At 35.3% G+C, this 24,542-nt stretch overlaps 1 protein-coding gene across 1 annotated transcript; it reads right to left on the bottom strand.

Annotated features, from left to right (window-relative positions):
• Nucleotides 1-391: 391 nt before the first annotated feature.
• On the bottom strand, nucleotides 392-14,038 carry cacnb3b (calcium channel, voltage-dependent, beta 3b). The gene is made up of 14 exons (XM_016522552.1): nucleotides 13,793-14,038; nucleotides 8,564-8,683; nucleotides 8,361-8,483; nucleotides 8,156-8,277; nucleotides 7,087-7,142; nucleotides 6,840-6,859; nucleotides 6,518-6,598; nucleotides 4,942-5,000; nucleotides 4,591-4,691; nucleotides 4,283-4,434; nucleotides 3,464-3,559; nucleotides 2,620-2,790; nucleotides 2,484-2,531; nucleotides 392-1,622 (listed from the first exon to the last, which is right to left on the bottom strand). The coding sequence occupies exons 1-13, from the start codon at nucleotides 13,832-13,834 to the stop codon at nucleotides 2,502-2,504; spliced, it is 1,173 nt and encodes a 390-aa protein (XP_016378038.1). The 5' UTR covers nucleotides 13,835-14,038; the 3' UTR covers nucleotides 392-1,622; nucleotides 2,484-2,501.
• Nucleotides 14,039-24,542: the final 10,504 nt, after the last annotated feature.

The following is a 24,542-nucleotide window of genomic DNA, read 5'->3' as shown; positions in this document are numbered from 1 at the left end:
ATGTTATAAAATAGTGGTTCTGAAGCAATACATCCTCATACCGTCACACATCTTACTGTTGTTGTTGAATTAATGGTATGATTATGTACAGTTATACTGTGTGAAAAAGATGTTTGCAAGGGTCTCACTTTTGTACTTCCAAACAAATCCACTAGATGTCACTGTAATTCAAACCATTAGTATAGAGTAGAGGTTCTCAACATGTTTTACTTTAACTGACCCAACACAGCAACAAAATAATTTATTGCACAAAAGAATTTAAAAATATTCTTTAATTCAAACATTAAAATATAATTAAATAATAAACTAAAATAATTAAAATCGTCAAAAGTAATAGTTCACAAAAAACATCGGGGCACAAACCATGTTTCACTTCAGTACAAATAATAATTACAAAATATATTTTGGGTAATATTTGTTCATGATTTTGAGGATGAGAGCATATCATCCAATGTATCCATGTTAGTATTTACCTAATTTACCTAGTTATAGGTAAAATGCCATATAGTTTGATTAGACATTTAATTTTCATTTGAAAACTTAACAAGTCTTGTCATCCTAACTATGCATGATTATAATATTAGTTGCATTATATTCTGTGCATTTAGCATAGTTTTATCACCTGCTGTCTGTGTCCAATCAGAACAGACCTGCCAGGTCTCAGTTGAGAACCACTGTTGGACAAAATAAATAATATTTTAAGCTGTTTAGTGCAATACTGACATCTAGGCAAAAGATGTACAAACATTCATGTGGTCTGCTTTTCACTGATCTGAAAGGGTGATGTTAGTGTAATGTGGTTGGAAATACTGATGAGTTACTAGTCGATTTGCCCTGGTTAACATAAACCTGATGTTTCCTGTGGATACAATGAAAAGACACAAGAAAATTGGAACAGAACATAATGGAAAATAAAAACGTTTGCCGTTACAAAATTTCCAAGTGTGATTTCAGTATATGAATTAGTCGTTTGAGGGTTGTGCTACATAAAGCTTTTTGGGTTATTAGTTATGAGTAAATTATATTTGACGATTAATTGAAATGACATGTATTGTTCAAAAGGTATGGTCATAATAAACCTTGAAAACAAACCAAAAGCGATGCAGGATGTGGAGACTGAGTGAGCGGACTGGCATTCATATGAGAGGATGTTAGTGGCATGTGGTGCCCTTCTTTGTGAGGATATGGTACGGATGCTCTGATGCCAGTGCCAGCCTCACCCCAGAGATAAGAGTCAGGCTGGCAGAACCTGGCGGACAGACGGCACCACCAAGGGGTGAGGGGGATACCCCTGTTGATCTCAGCATGGGTCTCAGCAGGGACGTTCAGACCAGCTGAATGTGTGTATACCAGTGTGTGTGTGTTGGCTGAAGGCCTGCAGCTGAGTGGTCCTGAGATGTAAAGGACACATGTGTTAGTGCAGGGGAGGGTGTGTGTTATCACTGTCAGTGAGGCTGGGATTGGTCCACTTCTCCGCTGACCCTCATCTCATTCTCCATCCCTCCGTTCCTCCTCTTTCTCATCAGTGGGCAGCTGCTCCGAGCCCCATCTCATTCTGGGGCAGTGAGTGGCTGGCCTTTGAAGAATATTCTGGGGGTCTTTCTGGAATGTTCTGTGTCACTCTATAACAACCAGAGAGCAGTGGAGGAAGTGACCATTATGGTTAAACACCCTGGGCACAAGCTTTCTGTCAGTCAATATTTAATAGTTAACGGTGCACTCAATATTTTTTTTGTTGTTGTTGTGCGATATGGCTGATGTTACATTGACATCTGGTGGACTGGATGTAGAGTCACGCAAAAGCAGCATTTTTCATTTACAGCATTGTCATTAAATAAGACTAAAGCTATTAAAATGTTTTTTTTTTGTTAATTAAAATAAAGCTGAAATTAATTAAAGTAGAAAGATTAGATGAAAAACCTAAAAAATGAAAATTAGGCATGTTGTCTTGAAATTAGTTGATATACTAAAATGACTAAAACTAAAACAAAAACACAAAGGATTTCAGTATGTATTGAATACATACTGATATAAAAATAAATTAAAGCTAAATAGAAATGCAAAATAACCTGAAACTAATAAAACTGACAAAAGCATATAACAAAATGACTAAACAGAAGACTTAAACATAAAAAATAAATACTAATTCAAAATATTGATACAATATTATGCAAATACTACTAAAATAACACTGGTTACAAATGCCATTGTAGAAATAAAATAAAATAAAAAAGGGAAATCCTTATTAAAAAAACAGCTTTCATTACATTTACATTGAAAATGTAATAAAAGTCTGATGTTAGACATTATTTTAAACTTTTTTCAAAAGTACTTTGCTTTAAAATAAGCAAGTGCACATTTGAAATTGTTGTTATTATTATTATTATTTATTATTAATATATGCAAAATAAGCCCTGACAGGGAAATACACATTCACAATAATATTCTTAACTGACACAGATAAACATCAATCCAACACTCACCCTTATTTGTGGTAGTGCTCATTCAATTAGCTCCTGCGTCTCTGAGAACTGGAGGAAGAGGATGCCAGAGCGTTTAAGATAACTTAAGCTTCATCACAACAAGGGAAGGCCATGCAGTTAACATTTAAACACTCACCTGTTGGCTAGAGTTGGCTGAGGGTGGTGTAACTACATTTTGCTCCACTAGAGGGTTCAGGGGGGCGGAGCCTGGCAGGTGAGTGGCACGCCAGTATATATCTAAATATTCAGCCAGGTGTTCGCAGGCATCCTCTAACTGATTCTCATCCAGTATAACATCAAACATTTCCTAATGCAAGACAAATGCAGTGAAAATAAAAAGTATTAGTGCAGGATATCGCATATGTTCACTTGTTGCTTTGGTTTAATGTAGGGCTGGACGATATGGCCAAAATTTATATCACGATATATTTCTTAATTTCGGCCGATGCGATATAATTACGATATCGATATGAACACTATTTTTAAAAAAAGCCTCATAAAAACTGCCAAGAACACCCACAACAGATGTCTGTACCTAAAAACTTCTGAAAAATGCATTTTCCAAGTCTATGAAACCTCCACCTATAAAACTATATAATATTTAAGAAAAAAAACTGCACAAATAAATTAATTTTTACCTTATATCAAACTATAAGCAATAAAAATGAAAATGTCATCGAAACTTTTCTGAAGACAGTCGGTTTCCTCCAGAGATCCATTCATATAGAACACCGGCACCGTGTTATGATTTTGAAACGTGCAGTGCTCATGTTTATTCAACGAAATCAAACGCCACAAATAAATCAATGTAGTATGGGAAACACTGGTAATGTATATCGAAATATCGGAAATGTGTTTAAAAATCATATCACCGTTATCGGAAAAAATTATATCGCGATACATATTGATATTGAATTATTGTCCAGCCCTAGTTTAATGTATGTTAACAGGAGCTGAATGTGTGCAGTAATGGGACTCACTGGTGGGCACTGTACTAGTTTATCTCCTGCCATCATTTGCACATTGAGATGTTTGCTTTGAGATTTTCCTCTGGACTTAATGAGTCTTTGAAGAACCTGGGGTAGAATGAGTGACACTGAGAAAACGAGGGACAAAAGTGGGAGCAATGCTTCAGGGAAATACAAACCTACCTATATTACTTAATAATTTAAATAAGTAAAACAACACTTTTAGCTCAGTGAACTTATGGAAACACACTTTTCAAAAACATATTTAATTAGTCTATTATCAATGTTCAACAGTAAATATGCATGCAACACAGAAAAACCAGCAAATGTCATTTCCACCACTCGAATTATGTATTTTGTTTGATAACTTTCTGTGATTTAAAACACTCATTGTTTATGCAAAAGCACTTTAATAATAGTTTTAGACTAATATTTAATATTTAAATAATATCTGGGGCAATATTTCTGGTTGTGGTGGAAATGATGGACAAAATAGGTCTAAAATGCTATGAATAATGTTCAAATAATAATGTTTCTTTTACTATTTTTTGGTGATCATAGTTTTACAATAATAATTGAATTATTAAACGTCATAATTTGTATTTTTTATTATTTTAGTATTTTATATTAGATGATAAGTCTTAGTGGGAGACGGGTAAAAAATTTAATACATAAAAGTACATTAAAAATACATTTAAAAAAAATGCATTTGGAAGGGGTTCCCAGGCCAAATAGTTGAGTTAGTTTTAATATAAATCCGTAATTGGAGAAGCACCCATTTGTAGCTTTTTAAGAATAAGTGATTAATTGACTGGTTAAATATTGTTGTACCTTTGGAGAGGACACTTTGACATAGACAATGATGGGGGCGAGGGAGGTCTTGAGAAGCTGTGCGGGGTGGTTGATAGTATCTGCATCCAAGACCACCAACTGCAGGCTTTTAGCCAGTTCAAATATTCTCTCAATCTCACTCTGCACCTCCGCTGAGAGAGAGAGAGAGAGAGACAGGCATGATAACAGGAGCCACATTAATAATGGAACAACAATGATCCCATATTAGGTCCTTCATACAAAAAAATACTTGACCACTCTTTATATTAATGTACTATTTAGCTTTACCCCTGTATGTTTTCACTCACCCAGACTGGAGCGTGTGTTCGACCTCTCCATTATAGCTTTCTTGTTCAGTACAGACCTCTTGGCCAGAGACAGATCTGCAGTCACCCGTGTGATAGAAATCCTGCCATGAAACCACATACTAAATACAAAAATACACCTTTAGAAGTCTTATTATATCCTAATATAGCACACAAGAAGTTTGGCCCGTTTTTATGATACTTTAAAGAAGAAAGAGGGTAGGTACATGATTTATTTCCATTTTTACAAATGTACATTTTTGGGTGAACTGTTCCTGTAAGAGTAGCGCTTTCACTTTTAAGCTCTAAACCAGTGAAACAAATTGCACTCACCCAAACAGTTTCTGCACTCACCTCCCATCAAACCTGTGTTTCAGGAAGTCAAACAAGGCTTTCTGCATCATATCAGTCACCTGAATCAGAAGATTGTGAGAAAACATTTTATACTACATTCAACCAGAAAAGTTCCATATGTAATTAACCTGTCAATCTGAGGTAATTTAGGTCTTGAGCTATTAATAGTGTTAACATCCACCCAGTGATTTTGTTGTCTAAGGATCGTAGGGGGAAAATAAGGAGCCCTAAGCTGGGGATTTGGAAGAAGAGTCGTGTATAAGGATAATATGGTTTGGATGAGGTGATGTGGTTTTATTTAGACACGGGGGTGAAAAATGAATGACTCCAGAAATAGAGGGTAGAGAGTCAGCAGTGGAAGCAGGTCCCTAGCGTCTCTGTTAAGGAGCTGACTGACAAATGTGTCCAGCCATAGCTGGACTTAAATATTTCGCATTCGTGAATCCTCTCACATACCAAAACTGAAAAAGCAGTATCTTACACTGCCTGAGCAGTCATATACAGGATCCAAAATGAGCTTTTTGCAATGCCTGCCAATAGTATGTGAATTATGAGAATTTACAGACTATAATTACTTTTCATAGGCCATGAAACTATTTTGCATGATTTTATTAAATATAATTATGCTAAATATAATTATATAAATATTGTTTAGTAAATATAAATACAAATACTGACCACAAATATTTGTCATAGGCCATGAAACTGTATTTTGCATTTTTATTAAATTATAAAAAAAGTAAATGTATTTATAGAAATATTATTTATTACATCTAAATCTAAATAAAAACTGCATATATTTTTACAGGTCATTGTGTCACTTGTGTATCACATCATATATTATATAAGCCAATCTCTATATAAGCATACATTTGTTGCAAAATGTGATTTTGTTCCAGTGTTATTGTTAATTCAAACTAAACCTACTAAACAATTTTCGGTAACTGAAATAAACTATAAATAAAATAAAATAAAATACTATTATTACATGAATAACTTAAACTTAAAAACGTAATTGAAAATTAGAAATGTTGCCTTGGCAACTATAAAAAATACTAAAATTAACTGAAATACACATAAATTAAAGTTACATAGAAATATTTAAAAAATATACAAAAAAAGAATAAAAATGACAAAAGCACATAACAAAAATTGCTAAAACTAAAATTAAAATGAAAGCTGAAAATGTTAATAAATGCTATAATATTATATAAATAATAATAAAATAACACGTTTGTTCTTCATAGTTTCATTTTAGTAGCTTAATATATATGTCGTCACATTGAGTTCTGGAGAAAAAAGCCTTCAGGCATATTTCTGATGATAAATTTTCCACAGAGGTGCAAGTTAAAAGACACAAAAGTCACGTGAGTGAGTGATGTTTTCTTTAGTTAATGGTTTGCATGTCCTTGATTTGATTCAGTGAACGGTTCCTAATACAGTTACTGGTTAAGTTTTATTTACTCTTCAAACTCAACTTTTACTTGCTTGGTGGTAGTTAATTTTGGACCCTGTATAAATAGAACAACTGACCTGTCTCTTAACTGCCATGATGATCAAATTTTATATAATTTACCTCATAGCCTTTCAGCGAGGGGCCAACCAGAACAACAGGCCTCATGGATGGAACTACATCATAGGGTGGAACGTGCTCTGTCTACAACACACACACACACACACACACACACACAGTGTTATGTCTCACAAGCTCTGAATCTTAACTAACATTTCTCAACATCTAATGAGTAGCCTCAAGGGATGCAGTTTCAATAAGACAGCATTAAAATCTCTCACAAAGAATCGTCTGAGAGGCCAGACACAAAGTGTGAATATTTAATACCACTTTTTGAGGGACTGTGTTGCACTATGGAAGCAAGGAAGCAATTTTAACCACCTACCTGCTTCTGCTTCTGTTTGGCTTGTTTAAAACAAAAGAAATGTGTTTTAGAAAATCTAAACAGGTTGTTTGTGTTCATTATGGTAAAACAGTTTTATACTGAAATATTATGTAAATCATGATGAGCATGACATATAAAAGCAGCATATACTGTACCCTGAAGGAAAATGCAGATGAATGGTAGTGGCTCAACAGTACTAGCATTACAGTAAGACAGTAATGTGTGAGAGTATTTAAATACCTCTCACCTGCAGAAGGAGGAGTAGACCTCCAGCCACCAGATGAAGCATTTCCTCCCATTTTCCTGTTACCAACACAAACACTTTAGAAATTACAGGACGTGACACACCAATAGCTGAACTAAGATCCCATGCTGAACTTACATGCTGAGTTTTCTTATAAATAGCAAGTGCAATGGTAAATCACAGCAGTTGAAGGCAAGAATGTTCATTTCTCACTTATGGTATAGTTCACCAAAAACGATAACTAATAATCTTCACTTATCTTTATTTGTATCAGTCTGCTTGTCTTTGTGCATTCCAAACCAACTGTATTGCTGTATATTAGTGGAGGGGATTTTACATTGATTCTTTCTGTAGGTTACATAGTTAAACCGGTCTTTAAAAGCCATTCCAAGTGATTTGTTGAAACACAATAATTCAATTATTTTAATATGCATACTTCCCTACTATAAAGTAGGCAAAAAAACAGTATGTGAAAAGAGTAAAATACGAGTCCTCTATCCATAATATTTCTTTCTCCAGTGAAAAAGTCACCTTGTCTGAATCAGGAGACATATGCACAGATCAAGCACCATTTACAAGCAAAAACAGTCCAGAATAGTTCTAAACAAATAAGCTGGTGGATTTGATGTGAGAGGACAACAGCTGATGGACTTTTTTACTGGAGGAAGCATTATTATGGATTATGGACTGGTATTATATATGAAGCAAGAGTTTGAAGTTAAAAACGTCTTAATGATGGATTTGTTTCTTACAAACATGCAACTTTTCACTTCACATGATGTTGGACTGGAGTCATGTGGATTACTTGTGGATTTTTGTGATGTTTTTATCAGCTGTTTGGACTCATTCTGACGGCGCCCATTCACCTCAGAGGATTCATTGGTGAGCAAGTAATGCTAAATTTCTCCAAATCTATTGCGATGAATAAACAAACTCATCTACATCTTAAATGGCCTGAGGATGAGTACATTTTCAGCAAATTTTCATTTTTGGGCGAACTATTCCTTTAAATGCTAATTTACAGTACTGAATGACAATTATAGATATGATGAGATGCAACTGCACTTCAGACCTCTGAGCTGCTTTCTGTTCCTGCTTGATCCGCATGGCCTCCAGTTTAACAGGGCTGGGGATGAAGGCAATATCTGCCCCCTCCTTCACCAGCCTCCCGATCCACCAGTCATTATTATACTTCTGTAGGATGGGAGACAATGTGCTCAAAAAAACATGTGAAACATAAGCTAACTGTTAACTTCAATTCATCAATTACTTCCCACCTCTTTTATATGTAGAAAATCTTTGGTTTCAAAGTTGATGGCAGCACCCTGAACCGGACAGTCTTCATCGAGAGCGCCGCAGTAGCTGACATTGGTTCTCACTGCAAATGCCACAGGTTTGGTCTACAAGAAAACAAAGAAAAGAGTTAACATTATTTTAAGAGGAGAGGTAATTGACAATGCATCTGTTTGAGAAGATGAACCTTGGCTCTCTCGAGCTGGAGCAGGGCCTGGCGCTCGGCCTCACGCCGAGACGCCTCCTTGTCCTCCTCCAGGGACAGGTCGGAATCCGATGGTCTACTCGTGTAGGAATCAGCAGAACTCTGCAAAAAAGGCAAGAGTCCAATGTGAGACTTGCTGTTTCACATTTTATTATTATAATTACTTTCATTCATTGTTATCTTTAATGCCCTTTGTACTTCTTTGTCAATTACAGTGGGTTTCATTCACTAAGCAACAAATTTCTGCTTGAAATCTGCACACAATCATTTTCGTGAACAAATCATGATTCACCAAATCATACACAGATATATTTTATTTATTGTGTTTAAACTGGTTTTGAGGATGGCACACTTGGCATTGCTCGAGGTTGCTTAGCTGGGAGCCATGGTTTGAAGGAAAAAAACATCTTAATGATGAATTTGTTTATTAGAAACACAGTTTTTCACTTCACAGTACATTAATTGATGGACTGGAGTCATGTGGATTACTTGTGGATTATTGTGATGTTTTAATCAGCTGTTTGGACTTTCATTCTGACGGCACCCATTCACTGCAGAGCATCCATTGGGGAGCAAGTGATGTGATGCTAAATAGCTCCAAATATGTTCTGGTGAAGAAACAAACTAATCTACATCTTGGATGGATTGAGGGTGAAAACAATTTTCAGCAAATTTTCATTTTTGGGTGAACTATTCAGGGTGAAAAACAAGTTCTCCTGTGCATATAAACACGAATTCACACAATTATAATAGTGAATGAGACCTAATGTTTTTTCGTTTCTCTGTTGTTTTGCACTATTCTCATTTTGCAATGTTTTAACTGCACACAGCAATTGCTGCAAATGCTTTGGCAATATGAATATAAAAATATTTTTCATGCCAATAAAGCATTAAAACTGAAAACTAAATCAAAGGCAGAGAAATCACCAAATGCACTAATAACAAAAGACCAAGTGACTGTAAACAAGCATTGCAAAAACCTTTCCTCTACCATCTCCTGCATCCCTCTGATCTCCCCTCCAGACCAGACTTTCTCTCTGTCTTTTTTCCCTCCAAAATCCAGAACACAGTGAGGATATGATTTAAATATCAAAGGCAGCCGCAGGGCGCAGGTGTCTGTGACACCTACCTTCAAAAGAGATAAAGCATAATTAAGCAGACGCCGGCTAAGATAAGATTCTTATGTGCGATTAAAATATATCTCCCGTCTAAATGAACATGTTAATTAAAAGCCAGCCCTGCTATGGGAGGCATCTCCATGACGGAGCTGTCCTGAACCAACTCTTGGATGATTTACGCCAGTTTCATCTCTTTCATGTGTTCAGCTTAGAAATAAATGAAAAGAAATATACAGTAGGGCTTTGAAGCACGACAACACACTTCATCAAACATTTTTTTTGACCACTTTTATCAATAGGATGTAATAGTGATGCAGGGGTCGCCCACATAAACATCACTGCCTACAAGACTGTGACACACATTTGGTGTTCCATACACACACAGCGTACATTCACCCGGAGTCGTTTTCAGATGACCCGACAGACTAAGCAATTTTTTGCTCAGTACCTGGATCGATAGAGTAATGTAATCCTTTAAAATACACAATGCATCGCAACCTCATCCACTAAGAGTGTTTCCACAACACCTCACCCCATATTCCACTTACAAAACACCATCAGACATTCCCAGAAAATGCTGCATACAATGTTTACAATATGTAGCTTAATTAAAGCTTTAATAGCTTTATTTAATAGATTTTTAGATTGTCTTAGTATTCGGTTTATCTTCCTTTTGCTTTTCGAAAGCAGCATTCGAGCTGCATGGACTTGATGTTTTCCAGAATTATTTAAGAATACATCTTGAGCTTCAAATGGAAGCAAGATTTTGACCATCTGAATTAGAATTTTTCTCACAATTCTGAGAAAAAAGTAATGTGAGATATAAACTCAGAATTGCAAGATATAGTTGACTCAGAATTCTTGAGTCAGACTTACATTCTTGCCATATATAACTCACAATTTTGACTTTTTTCTCTGAATTCTGAGTTTATATATAAGTCTGTGTTTATATCTCACAAGTCTGAGTTCATAAAAAAGTATGAATTGTGAGAGAAAAAGACAACTTTTTTTTTTTTTTTTACCTGTGGCAGAAACAAGCTTCCATAACTCGGAGTTCACATGATTAATGTCACAAATTTTCTTATTTGATTAGTGACTTGCAAATATTGCAGAATATTGCAGAACATCATAATGTACACCAAAAATGGTCACATCTAAATGAACTGGTTTTATTCAAGTCAAAAACACTAATAAAACATCACTGAACCAAGCTATATACATTAATTTATGCCAACAAAACTCATTTTTATCAGTTAAATCAGGTAGCATTAGCTCTTTACATTAACAATGGCAGGTTACCACTTTTTACAGTGTAGCCTACACATTTTCAAAATCCTTCAACTGTGTTTATTTCTAGGTTCAATGTACATTTTGAATCTCATATTTGTAAAGGTAATGTATTTAGCATGTTCTTTCAACTGTTGTGTATCACTGGAGTTGTGTAACCTATGCTAAAAGCAAGGCCGTCAAATCACAACTTGTTGTTCAATAGCAGCACTCAGTCAACAGGGGGCGAAATCAATGAACCGCCCCTTGTCCACAAGGCTTATAACAGTCATTCACTCTCCAATACTTCAAACAGTTTCATGCCCAATTTTCATTTATATTGTCAGAATCTGATTCCCAATCTCCTATATGGGGCAGCATGGATATTATGCTCGCCAAGACAGAACTTGATTGTGATGAGGACAGTGATCAAAGAAGTCCATAGTATCAGAATCAACTTCATACAGAGATAAAATACAAAATAAACACGTGCAACGGTGCAATTTTTTGCAACCTATAATTTCAATAATCAGTATCAGAAGATAGGTTGAACTATCTTTGCTGCAACGAAATAACTGTTTGTTTGTTTGTTTAAATCACATATATTTGCCTCCTGGAATTGATTTTCAGAAGTATTTTTACATTTATAAGGGTTTTTAATATAATATAATATAATATAATATGTTTTTACATTTATAAGAGCTTTTTAAAATATAAAAACACACAACATGCCATCTATTTATGTCAGCAGAATAGTGCCCAAAACATTAAACCTATAAAGACCTAGAATATAATATTACTGAAACAAAATTATGAAATAATAACAGCAAAAACAGATGAATTTGAATTTACATAAATATACAGGCCTACATTTTCTTAGTTCATGCATTACACTCTTGAATATAACCCTACACATTTATATAAATATCTGTGGCATTTTTGCCTAAAACTTGTTAAATTAAATTTCTGACCATGATTTGCTGGTTATAAAAAAAATACAAACCACTGGAATGGACATTTCTGCCTTGCCCATTGGAACAAAGAAAAACATGCTTTTCTCCCCTAACAAACTTTTTTTTTTTTTTTTTACCTGTGGCAGAAACAAGCTTCCATAACTCGGAGTTCACATGATTAATGTCACAAATTTTCTTATTTGATTAGTGACTTGCAAATATTGCAGAATATTGCAGAACATCATAATGTACACCAAAAATGGTCACATCTAAATGAACTGGTTTTATTCAAGTCAAAAACACTAATAAAACATCACTGAACCAAGCTATATACATTAATTTATGCCAACAAAACTCATTTTTATCAGTTAAATCAGGTAGCATTAGCTCTTTACATTAACAATGGCAGGTTACCACTTTTTACAGTGTAGCCTACACATTTTCAAAATCCTTCAACTGTGTTTATTTCTAGGTTCAATGTACATTTTGAATCTCATATTTGTAAAGGTAATGTATTTAGCATGTTCTTTCAACTGTTGTGTATCACTGGAGTTGTGTAACCTATGCTAAAAGCAAGGCCGTCAAATCACAACTTGTTGTTCAATAGCAGCACTCAGTCAACAGGGGGCGAAATCAATGAACCGCCCCTTGTCCACAAGGCTTATAACAGTCATTCACTCTCCAATACTTCAAACAGTTTCATGCCCAATTTTCATTTATATTGTCAGAATCTGATTCCCAATCTCCTATATGGGGCAGCATGGATATTATGCTCGCCAAGACAGAACTTGATTGTGATGAGGACAGTGATCAAAGAAGTCCATAGTATCAGAATCAACTTCATACAGAGATAAAATACAAAATAAACACGTGCAACGGTGCAATTTTTTGCAACCTATAATTTCAATAATCAGTATCAGAAGATAGGTTGAACTATCTTTGCTGCAACGAAATAACTGTTTGTTTGTTTGTTTAAATCACATATATTTGCCTCCTGGAATTGATTTTCAGAAGTATTTTTACATTTATAAGGGTTTTTAATATAATATAATATAATATAATATGTTTTTACATTTATAAGAGCTTTTTAAAATATAAAAACACACAACATGCCATCTATTTATGTCAGCAGAATAGTGCCCAAAACATTAAACCTATAAAGACCTAGAATATAATATTACTGAAACAAAATTATGAAATAATAACAGCAAAAACAGATGAATTTGAATTTACATAAATATACAGGCCTACATTTTCTTAGTTCATGCATTACACTCTTGAATATAACCCTACACATTTATATAAATATCTGTGGCATTTTTGCCTAAAACTTGTTAAATTAAATTTCTGACCATGATTTGCTGGTTATAAAAAAAATACAAACCACTGGAATGGACATTTCTGCCTTGCCCATTGGAACAAAGAAAAACATGCTTTTCTCCCCTAACAAAAACGACATATCAACAACTTGCAATACTATTTGAAACCATACAGAAAGATATGAGAAAGTGAAATATTAACAATTTTAGGTAGCCTAATACACGTTCTCAATTAAACAATCAATGCAGCTGAATGCATTTGATGAGTCTGCTGGTCGAAAAGCTAAGACATGCATATCGACTGAGAATAATTTATTCATAAAAAAGGCTTACATGGGGATATTAATAGACTATGATCCAGGCAGAATGCATGCAAAATTCATTCACTCCACCAAAGCAGCACTGATTGATTATAGAATCACATGGAGTGAAAATGTAGCCTAATAGAGAGGGAGCGCGCGGGAGAAAATCAGTGAGCGAGCGGGCAAGAAATAGAGAGAGAAAGAGTGACAGAGATAAAGTGCATGTGAGGGAGAGAAGGCAAACTATCCCTACCTTGCAGCTGAGCAGCGCTGCGCTAGAATCGGACGCGGACATGCCTATAGAGACAGCTCGTATCGCCCCCCATCACTCTGTGGTCGAGCGAGACGCGAGCTGCTCTCCACGGGCAGCGGTAAAGAGGCAGGCAGAGAGAGGGAAGCCTCAGCTCCGAGCGCACTGGCACTGCACTCAACGCCTATACAAAATTGATGCCCTGACTGCAGCAGCTGAGTTGTGGTGTTCAGTGAGAGCAAACGCCCTCCCTCTGCCGCTACTGCCTTTCTTCCGCCTGCTCTCACATTCAATCAGGCTCCATTTTCTCCCGCTCCACACACTGGAGATGCTGTTCTGCAGCCAGTGCAGCGGGGGAGGAGATGTTTACCTCTCACACGAGACACTGACACACTCAGATCTCATTCTCTTGCAGCAGGAAAAACAGAGGTGCTTTGCAAGTGAAACTCGTTACATTATGACACCCAGATCCGTTACGTTATTATGGAAAGCAAGACTGGATATATGTAAAACTAAATGAAAAATATTCTATGTAAAATTAAATTGCATTTATTTTACATGCTCTGACATTGTATATTTCTGTCTTATTTCTTGTACACCTCTGTAAAAACTCCTAAATTATCTTCATGTTCATTATGCTCATTCTCATAACAAAGCATTGTAGCTTTCTGCCACATACTGTATTTGGTAAACTGATAGTTTTTGTTAGTATTTTTGGCTCTTGCCTTGTATGATAAAATACTTGTGATGTTTGGATAAAAGCATCTGCTAAATGACTAAATGTGAATTGTTAAAGGCAGTTCTGTTAATTTTTTTAATCTGCTCATATATTTGGTATTCATTTGGATAGAATAATTAATATAAAAAAAGCTATATTTAAAAAATATAAAATAAAATATTTTACTAACTATTCTGTATGCCAAGGATACTTAAATTATTAAATTATTTTTATTATTATTAATTTGTTTTTAAAATATGCAGCAACCAACAATTACAGCTTGAATTTATGTCTTAGAACATGCCTCACATTTATAGCTGTCAACTCATTCATCCTGGTCAGTAAAAAAATAAAAAATACCTTCTAATTTTTCCAAAACAAATGTAGTCAAAGTGAATGTAAATATGCATATCTTATTTACATACAAATGCATTCACGCATGCTTCCAGTATGTAACCTATCTTCACATGTAAGTATCATATATGAAGTACAATTTTTTGATTTGTCTGATTTGTTGTCAATATTTTGATGTTTGAGTGCTTTAAGCACAAATTATTGCTGCTAAATAAGCAGTTTGAATATCTGTCAAAAAAGTCTGTCACTGCAGCAATCACTGATTGTTTTGAATCCACTGACACTTTGCTTCACCGTTGTTAAATGACTTAATAAATTGCAAAACCTTTTGTGAATTAATCTGATTACTGCACTAATGTATCGTATGGTAGTATTTCCCTGGATGCTCTAATCATTTCATTTCCTGCTTGTTTCAATGAACAGAAGACTCTGACACCAGCAGAAGACTCCAAAAGCTAATGCAAATGTTAAATCGGGACCAGACACTGAAAGCTCACTTGTGCATGAATTAACAACAGTGTTGGGAGTAACGCATTACAAAAGTAATAATATTACAGTAGTATATTACTTTTTGCTGTAACGCAGTAATATAACGCATTACTAATCAAATTTGGGTAATATTATTACTCGTTACAATCTCAGTAACGCAAGTTACAACAACATATTTTAACTCAAAATTAAGTGGTGAATTTACCAACACAGCAAAACAGCACCAGAGAAAAAATTCCGCGGGTAAAATAGTTCGTCTATTTCCTGTTGCTGGAATTAGATGGTTGAGATGACTGCAGAGACGGATTCTACATTTGTGAGATGGACACACTCCTGTTATTTTCAGTTCATATATACCTAGCACATTATGAACTACTGGATGTTTAATGAGCAGCAATAAACTACATTTTAGCATTTTAGAATGCCTAGTCATAAGTCTGTGGATATTTTGGTGAAAGTAACTCAAAAGTAACTCAAAAGTAGTGTAACGCATTACAATTCAGAGACAGTAATATTGTAATGTAACTAATTACTTTCAAAAGACAGTAACTAGTAATATATAATGTATTACATTTTGGAAGTAACTTGCCCAACACTGATTAACAATGCAAACAAACACATCTGCCTGATGAGAAACAGCTGGGAAACCAATTGCACTAATGCATTTGGTGCCCTATAATGGGGAAAAGTGAATTAAAATTGAATTGTGTTTTTTAAATCCTGTGTAAATGAATGATAATACACTAAAAAATAACAATCAGTGTTTTGACCCCAGCATCATTAAATTATTGTAAAAACAGCAGAGACCACTGAAATACGTTGTCCAAATACTTTTTACAACAGCTCTGGTTTGATTTTTTTTTCATTTCCCTGGGAAAAACAAACAAACAAACAAAACAAACATGATTATTGTACTTAAACCAGGGTAACCACAAATGACCCATGGTTTACACCAGTGGTCGCCAACCCGTCGATTGCGGTAGATCTTTATCACTGTCCCAGTAGATCCCGAAAATAACAGTAAAATAAGTACAAAAATGCATTACATTTCTGGGGTTATATTAATGTATCACTGAAGGGAACTGTCTTCAGAAAAGTTTCGATGGCAATGGCATTTTCTTCTCCTCCTTATAAAGCGCAGCTCTGCTTTGTTTACAGCGGTAAACAAGGAAACGCTATATCGCGGTCGGATCATAAGCAGTGTTGCCAAGTCCGCGGTTTTTCCGCGGAATTGGGCAAACCCCCCAAAACAATATTTCATTTCAGTAACGTTAGTGAAATAAAATAAAATAACTCTTTACACCTATGCATAAAACGATTGCAAGAGCAAGACATTTCATGGTACATGACCCGTTTCTGCTCACCTGCTCCATGGTTGTCTGTTTAATAACATTGACCCTAAATAACATGTGAATATAATGTTGGCTACTTCAGAAAACAGAAAATAAGCACATCTAAAAAAATCTCTTACTTACCTTTATGAAAATGTCGAGGGTAAACGAACATAACCGGAGATATGTTGGCAAAGATGATTTTGCATATCACCGCTGCAACCCAGGCCATCTGACGCGGCGACGCCTCTTGTTGTTTAGTCTTTTTTTCAAGTGTGAGACCTAAAATATCTTTCTTCGTGGTGAGTTTTTGACCTTTTCTATCATGTAATTCACTATTGCAGACTTTAACACAACAAGAACGTACCAATTTTAAATCAAATGAAAAAGACAATTCTCCAACTACAGAACACCTCGGCTTTGATACCTTACAAATGGCGGCGATACCCAAAATGCAGTTCGATTCTCGTGAGTGTGACGTCACCTGACAAAGACAGATTGCCGCGGGTTGTTGTACTTTAAGCCAGTAAGTGGCGACAAGTGACTATCCTTATGAGTGAATCTTTGAATCATTCAGTCAACCGATTCGTTCAAACACGTTGATTCATTTAGCAACTAGTGACTTTCTTTATGAATGAATCATTGAAACGATTCGTCACGGAACGCCACTATTGTGTGTTGTTTGGATATTCGCAACATGCTATTCTGCTTTGACATTGTTTGGAACTATTTTCGTTGGCAGACCAAAAATACACAAAGTAACCATCAATATTACTCAAAATGTAAGTTACTAAGTGTTCACTTCTTGTTTATTGTACTATTCGTTTCTCATGGCATGTTTCGGTTCGTTGTATTGGTTACTAGTATTGCTTTTGTTATAGCACTAAAAGGATGTCAGGACACCTGGGGTGTATTCCAGAAAGCACGGTTAACTTACCGTCAGCTAAACCCTGAACTTTCGGTTGATTAACCCCAAACCTTGCTTACTCGAAGTATGTGGTTCCAAAAACGCATCCGGGAGTAAGTTCATTCAACTCAGAGTATGTTCCTGGTTAAGACTCAAGATATTCTCAATAGTGTTGGGTCGTTCTTGAACGATTCGTTCGTTTTGAACGAATCTTTAATGTGACTCGGGAAGAACGAGTCGTCTCGGGGAGTGATTCGTTCAGTCGCGCATGCGGGCTATATTACATATTGTAATATTATATAATGTTGTGCGCTATCTGTCACGCCCACTGAAGGCTCGTCAGTAGGTCACGCGTGCGCTGATGGCTCTGAAGTGAACAAACCCTGGAACATAACCTGCTCCGGAGCAGGTTATCTTCAGAGAGCAAGTTACTATGGTTACTTACATACCCTGAAAGTAACCTCCGATTTTAGAACCGAAAGCTGAGGTTATCCTCTCTCTTATCCTCAAATGTACCCGGGTATGTCACATAACCTGCTTTCTGGAATACACCCCTGGTCTGTTACGTTGACATTGTTTTGTATCTTTCACAGCACTGGAAGATTTTCACACAAACTCCCTGGGAGACTTGATCTCGATAACCCCGCTAATCTCTGCAGGCCTGATCCCACTGAGAGTAAATCTGTTCCGCCCAATGAGGTCGGGGATGGATGCCTTCACAGCAGCATACTGTCCGGACAATAGCATGATGCACGAACACAAGGTGAGTCAGCTTGCACACAGTCATAATGGGGCGGTACCACTGAAAATGAATCATGAATACGGACCCTTTTCCTCTTCAGGTTGTATTAAATAAGCATGGTAACATAGGCCCGAGGCTGCCCCAGGTTGTTTGGACCTCTTTCTCGACTCAATTATAGCTACTGGAAGCATGTGCTCTTTCTTAATTCAACTTTGTCCGCTGTGGCTTTTAGAGCTACGCATCTTGAGGCTATGTTACTGCTGTGCTTTCTTTTATTTTATACACATGCTTGCAAGTGGGTGAGCTTGAAAACAAACACAAGGCCACTATACTTCAGCTCTTATAATGGGAATGTAACATTGGAATCCTAAAGTTTGAGACCATATTGAAAATCTAGGATTTAAAAATAATATAATAACTATATAGAGCAATAAATAATAAATATTTAGGATAATTACAGTTAGGAATTTTTTTATGATTTTGAAAAATGTAAAAAAAAAAAAAAAGTAAAATACAGGAGCATTATGATGTAACGACGAATGATAGTTGTTATTATTGTTATTATGTTATTATGAACAGTTATTATTGTTAATTAAAACTAAACTTAGAAACAACATTTTCATTATTTTAAATAAAATATTTAATATAAACTTATTTTATTTCAGCTGTTGCCAGGGAAACATTTCTAATTTCCATTTAGTTTAACCTGAACTACTAAAACAACTAAAACTAAACTAAAAATGATAACTTAACAAAAACTACATGTAAAAAAAACAAATGAAAAAAGTAAAAAAAACACAACAAAATTTGTAAAACTTAAATAAAATTAAAATTAAAAATTAAAATGAAATTAAAATGTACAAATAAAATAAAATGTAAAATATAAACAAAAACTATAATAGTATATCATTATCAAGCCTAATGAAATAACACTGGTTCATTATTGTCATATACTTAAGTTCCATCTAAGTAAAAACAGCTTATAGATATCAGAAGTAAATCAGGTATTGCCTGAACAAGAGAACAGCTTGGAGGGAGAAAAAAGTGAGAGGAAAAAAGCGATAGAGCTTGAGGTGAAGAAAATCATGAAGGTGAGTGGAGGGACAGAAAGTGAGGATGTCACTCCATCTCTGCCTAAGCAATGAAGAAAGAAGGTACATGTTTTTTTTGTGTGTGCTGTTGATCTAAATATAGCTTTTCTTCCACTCTACTTGCTTTTCTTCTGCTGGGTGCATACAGAAAGCTGCTGGGATGTAGACTGTTGACCCATGAGGAACAGAATGGTGGGCTGGGTAAGGTAGAATCTGCCCTCACAGGGGCTAAACTCTGCTACTGTATGCATATCTTCACAAAATTCAAGTATTAAATATTATATATTTTAACTATACTTAGTTCATTTACTCATCCTCAGGTTGTTCCAAACGTGCATTAGTCTTTTTTTAATGTTGAGCACAAAAGAAGATATTTTGAAGAATGTTGGTGACTATACAACTGACGGTAGCCATTGACTTCCATAGAATTGAAGAAGTTCTATGGAAGTCAATGGGTACCATCAGCTGTTTGGTTACCAGCATTCTTCAAAATATCTTCTTTACAGGTTTGGAACAACTTAGGTGAACTATCCCTTTAAGTTCACTACATGTTTAGTTCACTATATCAGCTGAAATGACTTCACGTGTGGCTGATCATCCTTTATGTTTTGTTGCAGTATGGAAAACCAGTTCCAGCGAGGACTTAAAGGTGCAAGGACATTATGGAAAATGCTAACTTTAGCCTGATAGCATTGAAAGCGTATGTCCCACCCTCCCTGCAAATCGCCGTCCAAAGCCACGCCTCCTGAACGCATGAACGCTCGCAAATACATATACAACAAATACATATGTTGACAGGCAGGTAGGAAAGCCTATCATAATGTTCGGACCGAACATTCTGATTGGACAAACATTTCTTGGTCCTACGCCTTCCACAGAATATATAAATACATATAAATACATTTAGACCACTTAACTTAATGTTTGCTATAGGGATGTGAAGAGACTTTCAACTAGCATAACAAAAAATGTCTCTGAAGACAATCACCTATTGCACCTTTAAATTCTGTAAACTCTCGTTTCTATTCCAGATTAGAATAGGACTGGATAAATCAATACCAGCAGCAAATAGACTGATACCTCATCCTATGATCCTATCCCGTTGAGAACTCCTGTCCTCCTGTTATCTTGCAAAGTTTCATCTTTCTTTCTTTTTTAAATAAGAGTTCACTGCTTATCGAACACCGTCTCTCTTAATTACACAGTATATCCTGAATTCCCGCACGTCTTGTTATTGTACCAAGGACACAATTCCTATCAAAGATGAGTTCCCGCTGATATATGCGCATGGTGATAAAAATAGAAACAGCATCTTGCATTTACTATGGTATACTATACTATGGCATTGACCCCTACTGATCAAATGGCATGACTGAGCAACTATATATCTGGATGGCAGGAAAGGTAATAAAAGGCTATTTGATCTACAATACCCATGCTTACATTTACATTTATTCATTTAGAAGATGCTATAGTTTATATAGTCCATCCTTACCAAATTTCAAGGGAGTGCCAGAAGAGTACAGTAAGTGCTGAAGAGTGGAGAAAGGTTTGTAATTAAATGAGGTTAAATGAGTTCATTTATAAGTGCAAAAACAGTAAATCATGGTGTACTTCATTCTGACTTTTATTCCTGCTTCCTGCTAAATAGAAAACAAGCATCAGTTTCTATAAAACTGATTAAAGGAAATGTCTTCACCTCTAAAAACTTTGCTGGTTTATCAAATTTAATCAAGGCTTTGCACATTGATGCTCCACTGAACACACAGACACACACACTAAGCACTCCTCACGGGACAGGCTTTTAGTGCTCTAGTCTCATGCAGTATTTAATTGACCCCACACAGGAAGCCCAGCGGTTCCAAATGCACTCCTTCCCCCAACACAAAAGAAACACCATGAGTGCCTGCAAGTATGCCAACAGCTCCACAGACACTACAACAAAACAAAAATCTATGTGTATTCCACATAAATCTGCAGGATAAGAGCATAACGAACATATATATTTTTTTGGATGGAGAGACAGAGTCAAAATAACATTCTGGCCTCAATAAGTGACTTAAAAATTCATTCACACTTTGAAGAACATGTCAAGCTGCTGCTTTTCTGCTAAAACAAGGTGTTATTTATCCACTTACGTTATACGCGAGATTCAGTTTTTCAGACCACACTGCTAAACTAAACTGAATATTCATACCAACGTCTGTGAAACATCCACTAAACACACACTTTAAGCATTTTTGGTTGTGCTAAAGGTTAGAGAAGTGCCTGTACTCACTCAGTTGGTGGTGTGGAGAGAGTGCACACTCACAGCTAGCTGGTCATGGTGCAGAAGTGAAGTGTACTGTAATGTCAAACTCCGGTTCCCTCTCTTATTCCCCCTCCCCCTGCACATTAGGCAGTATCTATCTCATATTCTCTCTGTCTTATTCCTTTCTCATCTCCCTCCCCTTCTCTCTCTCTCTTTCTTAGTCCTTTATGCCTCTTTGTTCTCTCATTTTTCTTGCATCACACTGACTCAGAGTTCATTCACGTTATGAAGGTTATATGTATGCCACTGTTTATTTTTGGATTCTGCAAGATATTAAAGTTTATAATTAAAAGTCAGATATGAACCAGTCAAATATGTCCAAGACCACATTCATTTTGTAGCTCTATAGCAAGTGTCTTCGACCTTTTTAAGGCCAAGGACCCCTTGGGGAATAGAGATAGACCATAAACATACATTTACATTATAATGATTAAATTGCAAAGCCATTAAAATAAAAATTTTTCATATTCATGTTTCACATTCATAATCATATTTGTAGCGTCTGGACCAATCAGACACACCATTTTTCATGTTTATGTAGTTAATAAAGCGTTACTTGTATCACACTTGACGTTGTTCATTGTTTACTCATAACTGGCGTCCCTAATCATGCAGATTTATGCTGCAGGCTCTGTGTAGAGTTGTACAGTAAGAAAGTTATTTCCCTTAACCAGGAAATTAACGTTCTTAGAATTGACAGACAGTTGACCCTGAGAGGTCAAGTAAATATCTACAGCGGATCTAAATATTTATAATTAATTATAACTAGTTATGATTAATTATTCATATTTCCCCATGAGCTGATTCGCTACATATTCATGTACATTACATTTACATATTAATACTAAATTCTTATTAAAAGAAATCACAAAAATAAGTATAATTGACCAACCCCTTGTTAAAGACCCATAGAGTAAGACTCATACTGTATGTCAAAAACTGACATTTGTGTCTATTTCTCCTTCTAAATAAGTTGTTGAAACATCTAGATAAACTTTATTTAAAACTCCATTATGTCTCTTTAGCTTTGAAAGAGCAGTTTTCTTAATACTTTTTATCTTACTTTAGAAGTCATTTTTTTGCAATACACATCTTGAGTGAAGTTTATTTTTCTAACCCAGTTTTTTTCTTCTTTGAAACATCACTCTCACAATTTTGTTAGATTTATACATAAAACACAGTTGTTGTTTTTAAAGATGTACTGCTAATTTTGCATTAATTTTATGGACATTTCCATTAACCCTAAACCAACCCAACAAAATTCAAGATACATGTAAAACACATAAAAAATCTATATGGAAATTTCCTTCATATTAATACAGTATATTGTGTGTTTTTTTTTTTTTTTAGAGTGCAGGAAAAATCAACAGGATAAGAAAAATCTGCTTTTCTAAAAGTATTATTATCATTAACAATTCTTCTTAAAGCAAATTTTTCTAGTTTTAAAATTGCTGATATATACTGTATATATTTTTAACTGAAAACAGGTATGATTCAGTGACAGTGCTGTGGTTTGGGAGAGAATGCTGGGCTGTCAGGTGTCTCTTTTTTCTGTGTTTATGTCAAATATGTGAACATGTCCCATGTGTGGTCTATTGCAGTGAGACGGGGCTGTCTTAAATGCTCTCTGTGCTGCTGAGCCTACAAATGCATGGCAGAACAATTCTGATCAGACAGTGGCTCCAAAGCAGTACTCAGAAAGCAGAGGAATCACAAATACACAGCTCAGGAATACACTGTAACAAACACACACACACACAGACATTCCTAGCCAACACAGTTTTGGAAAAGATTTAGACAAGCACTGCAGTTACGTTCTTTATACAGTGGGTTGCAAAAAGTCACATTATTGTCCTGGACAATAAATACAAAAATGAATGAATGAATAAATTAAATATAAAAATAACATACAGTTAGTTAAGTCTAGTTAATAGGTCAAAATGGTTTACGTATGTATTAAAATATTACAAAAATATGACTTTGTATATCAGTAATGATTATTAAAAATACAAATATTTTAAACTCATTTTAAAGAAGGAGGAATAATGAAGCATATATCTATATAAAACTTATACCTATATAAAAAAATATATCAACTTAATCCAATGACAATAGTGACCTATAAGAAGCAGTGGATAGCAGATGGTGGTTCTCATATAACTTTTAATTTCCACTGTCCAGTAGATCTAAGATCCATAATAGATGAGGATGTTGCTCTGAACAGTCAGGCATGGAGAGCAAAGGAAGGGGCACATCAGTTTGAGTTCCATATGAGTGGTGCATGTGAATAAAACATGAATAGAGGCTTGAAATCCACAATGTTATAAGAGCAGAGACGGAAAGAGAGAGAGAGAGAGAGAAAGCTAAATTTCTGGCAGGATGTTGGCAGCCCTATAAGCTCATTCAGTCCTTGTGTCTGTCAGTCTGTCCCATGGACTTGCTCACTGGGTTGAACCCTCTGGCATGCATTATGTATGAAACCTCTTAAGAGCTTATAGTTTGGAGTTTAAAACTTTTTTAAAATCGAGTGTTGTGGCAACTGTTTTCTTTAGTGATTGTAAAAGCAATAAGACCATTAAAGTTTCAGGTAGTAAAACCTTTATGTCTGTAAATCCATTTAAAATGATGAGAATGAATGAATGAATGTGAATAGAAAATGGAAATAGAAAATGAACAATGTTATAAAATCAAGTGAAACATCTGTTCATGCTACTGTTTCAAATAAATACAGAATATGAACAAGAAAAAAATTTAATGACTTAAAATATGCAATAAATATAGGCCATACATAAACGTACATAAAATGTGTG

The sequence above is a fragment of the Sinocyclocheilus rhinocerous genome, unplaced genomic scaffold, assembly GCF_001515625.1.
Source record: "Sinocyclocheilus rhinocerous isolate Xijiao unplaced genomic scaffold, SAMN03320098_v1.1 scaffold148, whole genome shotgun sequence".
Lineage (NCBI taxonomy): Eukaryota > Metazoa > Chordata > Actinopteri > Cypriniformes > Cyprinidae > Sinocyclocheilus > Sinocyclocheilus rhinocerous.
This window is presented reverse-complemented; position numbering and strand designations above follow the sequence as displayed.

Coding starts and splice junctions, on each gene's coding strand:
- cacnb3b (XM_016522552.1), bottom strand. CDS start 13,834: ATGTCCGCGTCCGATTCTAGCGCAGCGCTGCTCAGCTGCAAG. Junction 2,791..3,463: donor AACTAGTACAGTGCCCACCA/GTGAGTCCCATT, acceptor GTCTTGCATTAG/GAAATGTTTGATGTTATACT. Junction 2,532..2,619: donor CAGCCAACTCTAGCCAACAG/GTGAGTGTTTAA, acceptor CTCTTCCTCCAG/TTCTCAGAGACGCAGGAGCT.